At 33.3% G+C, this 10,172-nt stretch overlaps 1 protein-coding gene across 1 annotated transcript in view; it reads right to left on the minus strand.

Annotated features, from left to right (window-relative positions):
- Window positions 1-3,002: 3,002 nt before the first annotated feature.
- LOC119602036 (exocyst complex component 3) overlaps window positions 3,003-10,172 on the minus strand; it is a 17,827-nt gene continuing 10,657 nt past the window's right edge. The window contains exon 4 of the mRNA XM_037953361.1: window positions 3,003-4,933. Coding sequence (XP_037809289.1) covers window positions 3,398-4,933 — 1,536 coding nt within the window. The 3' untranslated portion in view covers window positions 3,003-3,397. The remainder of the gene's footprint in view (window positions 4,934-10,172) is intronic.

The following is a 10,172-nucleotide window of genomic DNA, read 5'->3' on the forward strand; positions in this document are numbered from 1 at the left end:
TATCATTGTGCAAAAGATTTTTCGCCTCGGTTCATAATTGAGCATAGCTCCCATATAATGAATATTTCCAATAACTGCCTAAACCCAGATTTCGTTATAAATGTGTTTCGTCATGAATGTGTTTAAAGTATATATAAACCACCCTGCGATTTTTTTCGAATCGGTCTATAATTGTTCATAGCACCCATATCTGTCATATAAGATCCACTTCTTAAAATCCCAAATTTCATTGATAAATAAAGATATCTGAATAAAATTCCGCATAGTTAGTTTGAAAGGAGGATGTATGATCATCAAATCCGAGGAAATACACTTAGGCCTCCATCGGACCTGTTGCGCGCTCCTCTACCAGTACCTCAGATGTGAATCGAACCCTCCACCTCCGGTCTACCAGTCTAGAACACTAACCTAACGGAAGCATAAGTATAACATTTTACATCATTCTGAAAAAATTTTTCGGATCTATTCATAATTGATCATAACTCTCATATAAGGTAGACTTCCTTAAATCGCTTTATCCTATATTTCATTAATATAAACATATGTTTTGTGTATCGATTAGTCATTCTGCGAAATTTTGTTTAGATTGACCAATAATTGGTCATATCTCCATAAAAGGTCCATAAATTAGTTATGTACTTGATTAACATTAGCTGCATAGATGTATAAAGCAATTACTAAATGATAGCTACGGAGGGTAATTAAGATTCGGCATAGCCGAATATATCAATTGAACTTGTTTTGGATATAAATTACCCTTCCTATATTGTTCCTTCAGTATACTTTTATCATATGATAAAAGTATACAAAGCATCTAAGAAGTTTTCTCACACTTGGATATCATCAGACGATTATTTATCCCTCTAGCTGAGCTGAATATTATATATTCAAAGTAAATTTGATCTAAAACATCAACCAAAGTGTCCCTAGTCTCTGTTACAATATCGGAGTTTTCCTCCCTTTTCAATGCCTCTGAGCAAAATATCCGTCTTACATTCCTATATTCCCAGTAAACTCGATCTGAGACATTATCCAAGATGTCCCAAGTCTCTGCAGAATTTTCGGAGTTTTTCAGCCTTTTTTTAATTCGTTATTAAAATAACCACCTAGCGAAGTAATAATTACTAATTACTACACCATTTTCAATTACAACATTTCCAATTAAAAGTTTAACCCCCATATTCATAAACGCATAATAAAGTTGTTAATGGTTTATTATAGGAATTTTGTATGGAAAATGTGTGTAATAAACCTAAAATAAACGATTGATATCTTTATGAATACGGGTGTTATACTTCTAGAAGCCGTTTTCATAACTCTTCTCTTTAAGCTTCCCTAGAAATAGTTCCGAGGGTGAAAATTCGACAAACATGACTGATAACGGAAATGGTATCATAAACGTCTCACATAACGAGTATTGACTCTATAATGATTCTACAGAACTAGTTCCGAAGCTGATAATTTCGAACAAAAATCTCAAAGTAGAACGAGTACAGGCTCTAATCATCCGTTTTAAAACCAATAGCACTACTTCAATTTTTAATGCATTGTAATTATGTTTCAGAATTTGCTAACTATATTTCAAAATTTTACATTTGCATTTCAAAAATTCAGATTTAAAACTCAATTATAAATTTCTGAAATACAAATATTAGTATGTCTGTTCCCATACTATTCCGAGTTGCAAGTTTTTACAATAAGACGTATATATATTTTGTTGTTTTTATACCCACCATCAAAAAAGATGGGGGGTATATTGATTTTGTCATTGATTGGTCATAGACCCACAAAAGTATATATATTCTGGGTCCTCATTAAATTTTAAGACAATCTAGCCATGTCTGTCCGTCCGTCTGTCTGTCTGTTAAAAGCACGATAGAGTCCGAATGGAAAGAGCTAGAGGGTTGAAATTTCACATAAATATTTCTTATAGGTAAGGTTTGTTTGGTATTGAAAATGGGCAATATCGGTCCACGTTTTCGGATAGCCCCCATACAAGTGGCCCCTCGAAAAGCAGCTTTAACAGCCATAACTTGTTTAAAAATACGAATATAGCGATGAAATTCGACATAAGTAAGTTTCTTGTGATCCATAATCACTATGCAAAATTTTATGAGGATCGGTCCATAATTGACCCTACCCCCCATATAAGGTCCCCTTCAGAAAATGACTTTAACGCTCATTACTGGCTTAAAAATACAAGTATATAGATGAAATTCGACATAAGTAAGTTTCATATGAGTCAAAATATATCTAAAAAATATTATGTTGATCGGTCCATGATTGACCCTACCCCCCATATAAGGTCCCCTCCAGAAAATGACTGCAACGCTCATTAATGGCTTAAAAATACGAGTGTAGCGATAAAATTCGACACAAATAAATTTAATACGAACCAAATTCTGTCTACCAAATTTTATGAGGATCGACCCATAATTGACCCTACCCACCTACATAAGGTCCCCTTCAGAAAATTTCTTTAACGCTTATAACTGGCCTAAAAATACGAGTATATAGATGAAATTCGATATAAGTTTCATTCGAGTCAAACGAGGTTTGATGGTGGGTATATACTTGTTCTGATTACTTCTGATCATTTCTGACTGCAGTACGGGAGCAGACGTAATAAATGCTGAGAAAACTTGAAAATAGAAATAGAAATTTACGTTAAATATTATCATAAATTTATATATGAAGTACAATTTGACATTTCTGAAATATAAGACATTGGGACGTTTAAATGAATCTGTTAACGATGCTAAGTCCACTGTTATTTATAGATACAATAAGGAAATACTTTCCATAACTTATTTGAATTTTCAATGCTGCTGTAATATCTAAAGCAAATGTTTTAAAGTTTGATACAAAACTCAAGCTATGTATGTGTCCTAAAGGAACATGATTTAAAAAATGGATCATGTATGATATACACATGTATGTATAATAAATTTATTTTTTACAATCCAAATTAATAAATATAAAAAATAAGTTTTAACAAAATTTTTTTCTTAACTAAAAGGACCAGAAATAAAAAATTAAAAAAAATAATAAATCATAATACAACAAAATAATTTCAAATTAAAAGTGCAATAAAATGAAACTGATTTCAGGTTACTTTACATGATTTTAACTTAATACTATGTAAATGGAAACAAAAATATCTAAATTAAAATCATAATTGTGTGCAGGATAAATGTTTTTAGTGCGCTGGTAAGTGTAGCTTTTTTAAAAAAGTAACCGCTATATTAGAAAATGATTTATTAAGTTTTTAAATTTTCATTTCGGGACTTTAAATGTCATTGCAGATGTTATTAAACGGTAGAATATTCAAATGAAATCATTTCAATATTCCCTGTTTAAAACATCCCCCTTAATGGCATTCAAAGTCCTAAAATTGTTATAAATTAGACTTGTGCAGTTTACGGGAATTTCTAAGCATGCCATAGAAGTCAGCTAGACGGGTAGCTTCACGCCAACCCGCTTCCACGGCACCATGTACGGTAGAGAAGTAATGATCGCTGGTAGCTTCTCCGGCAAATTGCACAATGGGTTTATCACAACGACTTTGGGTAAATAGGGGTTCAATTGTGGGCTCTCCATTTAACACGGGCGGTGTAGTCACCACACACAAAGGCTGAGCCAATTCACGGGCACTTGTGCCCACTTCTTCGGTTTTCATGGAACGAAAAGAATAGGAACCCCGGAAATTTTCATTTGTATACCAAGCTGATACCTTAAAACTTTTCGGTTCGGGTATTTCCCATTGTAGGAATTTTCTAAATAAATACATACAACCCGCTAAAATCTCATCTTCTGGCAGTGTTTCCATATGACGACCATTAGCTCCAATGATCCAACCACTTAATAGACGTGTCTGATTGTGATCACAGTAGAAGCCAAAAACATCTTCAAGCCAAGCACGTGCGGTTCCTCTAATCTCTTCAATATCCTGTTCGCGCCACAGCATAGTAAAACCAGTCCAATTTTCAGGCCAAAATTTTGTAGGAAATTCTATGAAAATTTTGTTAACCGTACCAAATGCTAAACCATCAATGGCACGTTGTTTTTCCACCGGCAATTTGGGTTCGAAAATTTTCATATGTTGTTCCTTGAGTACGCCTAAAGATACCGTTAATATCACATGATCTGCCACAAATATATCGCCATCTTGACAGCGTAACTGGGCACAACAATCGTTGCGATTCCATTCGATTGCCGTTACCTTCTTATTTAACAAAATGCGCTTTTCTAAAACACCATACTCAGTGTTGTTTGCCCGGGATTTCATTAGCAAACGCAAAAACTCCAAATAACCCTTATCCTTCCAATTGAGCAAAATATCACCTTCACATTCCCAATATTCTAAATATCCACGACCCGAAACATCATCCAAGGTGTCGGAAGCTTCTACGGAATTTTCAAATTTTTTATAATTCTCAAAGAATTCTTTTGCTATCGCCATATCAATATCGGAATTCTCCGGCCTTCTTAAAGCCTCATAGAATTTATTATTCAAATAACTGCCCAGCGAGCCATTACAATTTCTCAATTCCATTTGTCTGGTTACCAAACTTTCATTTACAATGTCTTTTAAACGTTGGCTAACACTTTCAGGTACAACTTCTTTATCGGAACGTACACATTGATATGATTCGTATACATCCCCAGTAGACTCTAGCAGATCGTGTCTATGTGCCAGTTCATAAACTATATTATCCTTTTCGCCATGACACCACTGAGCACCTAAATCGATTACATTATCGGCAAATGGTATGGTGTGTATGCGACCACCAATACGTGGTTCAGCCTCAACGATAACAACATTCTCAAAACCGTAATCAAGTAGTTTTGTAGCACATGCAATGCCCGATGCGCCCGAACCAACTATAACTATTTTGGGTGTGCTCATAGTTTGGAAGTGTGTGCAGAAATTTTATTAAGAGGTAGAAAGAAGTGTTGAGAGAAGACAAAGGGATCAATCTGAAAGAGAAAGAAATGGGAATTAAATAAGTTTCTATAATTATTTTTAACACAATTTTAATTTTAGATACAATGAACCAGTGTGAATAGTTAAATGATCTTTAACGAATCATTTCCGTAGTACTAATCCAAATTTTACAAAACATGTAATCTGTAAGTCTGTTGACCTTTAAGCGTGAAGGTTAAATTTTAAAATCAGTAACTTTGATTATAAAGCAGCTGTCACCCAAATAATTTTCGCAAAATTACAAATTTTAATAAGTTAAAAATGTGTTCATAATCCGTTAATCTAAAAAAAAAAAACCCACTATCTTTCTTTAAATGCATAATAAAAGATTTAATTTTATATATACGACATGTAATTTATTCTTTTTTTATGACACTCAAGTTAAGTGTGGACTCAAATGTCTTTTACCCGTATTCTGCATTTTCTTTTAACTATATATTTACATACATATGTATATGTATATAAACATATACCATGCATGTACTGTATATATAGAAAAGTCATACAAGATTCAGTGTTAAATTCTAAATAAGTCTTGTTTCCCTTTTTATTGTTTTGTTGTAGATGTTGTTTATATTCATTTTCATTTCACTGAATCTACAAATACATCTACATATGAATGCACTATATGAAAGTATGAATAATTTTCCATATTATGCACACTTAAAATGTTTACCAAAAACCCCTAAACCCAAAGCCAACCAAACACCCACACCTCTAAAACCACATCCATTCTGACATAATATCAAACATAGACAGACACTCTGCTTATAGTGTAAGCAAACCGACAAACTATAAATATTTATGAAAATAATTATAACACCCTACATAAGTATTTGAGACTTGATCAACTATATCGCAGAATTGTGTCATTACTTTGGTTAACCTTTTAACTAAAGCAAAAGAGGAATACAGTCAACGGTGCAGACGATTTCGTAATATTTCTAAAGGTCATAGGTCAATATTATTATTGTCCTTCAATGCAGCTGGTCTCAGTTATGTATGTAGGTGAAGAAGGAAATCCAACTTTTCAGAGGGATAAAACTCAGCCTCTTAGACAAGACGTTATCACTTACCAAGGGGGTATCTCCTTACCAAGGGCGTATCTCCTGATCAATATTTATAGTAATGTTATGGTATCAAACTCTATGGAATGCAGTTGCAACATGAGGTGTATTTACTGCTCTATCGGTACTACAATATGATGTGTTTCTCTGCAATTAGGAACTTGTTCGTTCCCATATATTTTTAAGCAATGCACGCCTTTCGTCAAGAACGCACCCATTTGTGATCGATTGACCAGTGTACCGCACAACATATCACAGAGAAAATTCGTTCTTCAGCTACACTGTTCGTATGTGTATGTGAAAGGATTTTAATCAAATGTCCACAAACCAAAACTATGTATAAGTAGGGGCCATCACCTGAGTGCTGGGAAAAGTGCAAACACCACTGTGAAGAGAACCAACAAGTTAAACTAAGGCTATGTCTAAAAAGTCCGTGTCATCACAGAATGGATTGGATTATTACACGGAAGGCTATAAACTGGAAGGCACAATGTTTAAAAACAGTTAAATAACAATTAGTAAATATCAACTGATAACTTTAACTCAAAGACCATATTAACCGACTCTTTTCCAGTGCCAAGAATAACAATATCTAGAGGACAATCAAGGCCATAACAGTCGATAGGTTTAACCCCATGCCCATTTTAACCTGCTCTCTTCGAGAGGTAATCTCTCGAGCTAATAGCTGATCTGATAGATGATTTAATATCAGATCATTGCAGTTCCATTGCGGAAATTCCGGAAATCTCCAGAATATATCTGAAGCCTTTCTCTACAACATACACACTGAGAGGTCCCCTATCGGCAACAATACCTAGATAACTATTTGGTAGACCGAAGTAAGATTGTGCTTCTTCAACGCAGGTTGCAATTTACGTATATGGAATTTTCGGTCCAGTGCACTCTGCGCACGTACTTGAGATATATAATCTCTGACCATTACTGCCCCGTTGCATAACTTCCAAGATGCAAAAACATCACTTCTGTTTACAATCACGCAGATGGGTTGGCCTCTGTTGAGTCGGCAACAGCACCTAGAGACTTAACCCGTGGACGAATTCATCAAATATGCCGAGACTTTGTTCTTACTCACAGAGACACACTGTGGTAAATCTGGTATGAACAGAGTTTACTCCATCATCATTCACTATAGGTATACGGGCGGATGAGTTCCGTATACCCCTACATTCATCCTGTGTCATATACATTTAACACCAACTCATTTCCAACGCTTAGTCCCACAGTCACTCCGAAGGACATCAACCAACTGACTAGTCAAGACAAGTCCTGCGGGTAACTGGCCACCCGTACACCAAGATGAGGGTCTTTTATAAAAGAAACATGCCCCGGGGGAACACACTGCGAAAGTCAGAAATTAACATATTCAACACCGAAACATACCAGTAAAGAAAGGAAACTTTATCGATAACACAAGGAACTTAACTCACTCTGCAAAGTCTTGACTATATTCTATGGTCTAAAGTAATGTCTGTACTATTGTCCTAATTATAGACTGTACTATAGTCTTGACTATAGCCAGCACTAGAGTCTGTACTATAGTCTAGACTATATTCTGTACTATTGTCTCCACTAAACTCAGTACTATTGTCTTGACTATATCGACTACTTTAGTGTCTGTACTACAGTCTTGACTATTGTATTCTGTATATATTATCTTTTATTCTGATGAGACACACTCAACTCTTATTTACTAATTATTATCAAATTTAATTCCGAAAATGAAATATTAAAGCTTTCTATGTAGTTTTTAAGTTTTTAACAAAACAACATTAAGAAAATATTTATGTGTTCCCATTTATATTGACGCTACTGTAACTGTTACTTTTTGTAAACAATTTGAATATTTAAGTGAAACTTTTGTTGGTTACTTTTGCTCTGCCATTTGAAGAATCTTTACATCCAAAAAAAAAATATAAAATGGTCGCCCAACTTAGTGCTATATAATGGCAATAATGAGGAAAAAATGGAACAACAAAAAAAGAAAATCTCGCCTTAAATGTGTTTATTTATTTACTTAAGCTTACTTGTTTAGTTCTTTTTTTTTGAAAATTACACTAGAATTGACATTAAAATGTTTTGAAGAATTCTATGGATATAACTATATTAAGAAAGGTCAGTACAGACAGCCAGTCAGTCGTCTTATTTTATTTATTTATTACTTCTTTTATACCCCCGCACAATTGCATTTCTTTATTGTTGTTTATAGTGCAGTCAAGTCAATAAACAAAATACCAGACTGTATGGTTTTTGAAAATGACAGTTCTTTAGTGTTTCATGAATTTGTATGAACTTGTTGAATAAATTTATTTCTTTTCTTTATCCACTTTATTTTTAAAACTATATAATGTGTTTACGGTTTTCATTTATGAATTTAGAAGATAAAGTGAAAGTGTTTTAAGAAAATGCAAATTAATTGGATAATCATGTTTATCAGGGTGTTATTTTAGATTTTTGCTCGAAAGAGGCAAAATTTCATATTTTTAGAACAAATTACATTCGATTTTATTAGAACAAATAATTTTTGTTGAATTTTATTTAACCACAGGTCGCTACTATGATAGATGGGTTATATGTGGTAGTGTCAATTGTGAACCAAACAAATGCCAACACAATTTTTAACCCAGAGACCAAAGTGTATTTTTCTAAAGGATTAAGCTACGCTGCTCTCATCACATCAGGTTCTCCAGATATCGTGTCATAAAAATTTAAAATAAACCGTTTTTTTGCCACATTTGGACTTTATAACAGCGCGAATACACTTTTGTTTTTAAAGTTTATTATGTCTTCTGCCTAAAGCTTGAAGCAGGCATAATTCTTCCCATAAAAAATCTTTTTGAATTGTTTAAAAATCTCTTGTATTTGCTGAGATATCGTCAATTAAAGTTAGGTTAAGATATCTCGAAGAAGGGAGATGATATAACAGAGATGAAACCTTTTATTTATAATCGAAAGGTTGGACTTTCAGATGAAAAAGTGTCTTCGCACTGTAATAAGGGTAAAGTGTGCCCAAAAATATGGTTTTTCTTTTTGACACAATATCTGGAAAACCTGATATAATTTGGTTTCGACTTTTTCAAATTTTATTGGCCTTTATATTCAACAATCATATCTATAGGTTAGGTTGATAGGAGGATGTATAATACATCAAATCCGAAGAAATACACGTAGGCCACTAGCGGGCCTGTCATATCTATAAGTTTTTAAATAATATCGCTAAAAGACATTTGCATGGGGGCTGGTAGGAAGTCGTGGACCGATAATTCCCACTTTCCTAATTGCCTATTTTCAATACCTATATATATATAGCCCCATGTATTTATGTATATTTGAGCGATAGCAAGAAAGGTTCTTCTGAAACAAGGAGTAAGGGACATATACATATTTACACATAGTATGTCTGCTCTCAATAATTGAACTTATGGTATAATAATTGAACTCTTGTGTACTCTTAAAGGTCTCAATTAAATCCCCTCTAAAATAATTTTTATTTAAATTGCCATAAATATTTTTAATGTTTACCATTTTTAACTAAAGAAAAGAACAATACAAATCCTAATATGTATTAATAATAGGCACATGTAAGTAGTATTCTTAATGCCAAAAATATCTACTATCGGTATTTTCAAGTAGTACTTACATACATACGTATACAGACGCTAATATATTTTACCACATTTTCGTGCATGAGCGCACCCATGAGGTGGAAGAAATCCTCCTCAAACGTTAATTCTAGCACAAAAGATAAAGCGGATAAATACATACATACATACATATATTCAATAAAACTAAAACCGCACCTGATTCTATGCAGATATTTGTGTTTGAATCTAATAAACATAAAATAAAATATATAATTCGAATTTTTCAATTGCAAGTATTATTTTGTACGTGTTGTCAGCGTTTTTATATTCTTCACACTAAATCGCTGAATTGGCGCCAATGTTTGCCAAATAATAAAACTATGAGTTTGTTCTTGTATTACGAAATAAAGAAATTTGTTATTTTTATTTTAATAGTTTTATTAATGTTTGCATAAATGTATCTTAAGCGGAATAACAAAAGAAAGTGAAATGAAAAATAATGACAAATTTTGCAAT

The sequence above is a fragment of the Lucilia sericata genome, unplaced genomic scaffold (assembly GCF_015586225.1).
Source record: "Lucilia sericata isolate MDLA Ls3-8-SP2 unplaced genomic scaffold, ASM1558622v1 Contig000206F_arrow, whole genome shotgun sequence".
Lineage (NCBI taxonomy): Eukaryota > Metazoa > Arthropoda > Insecta > Diptera > Calliphoridae > Lucilia > Lucilia sericata.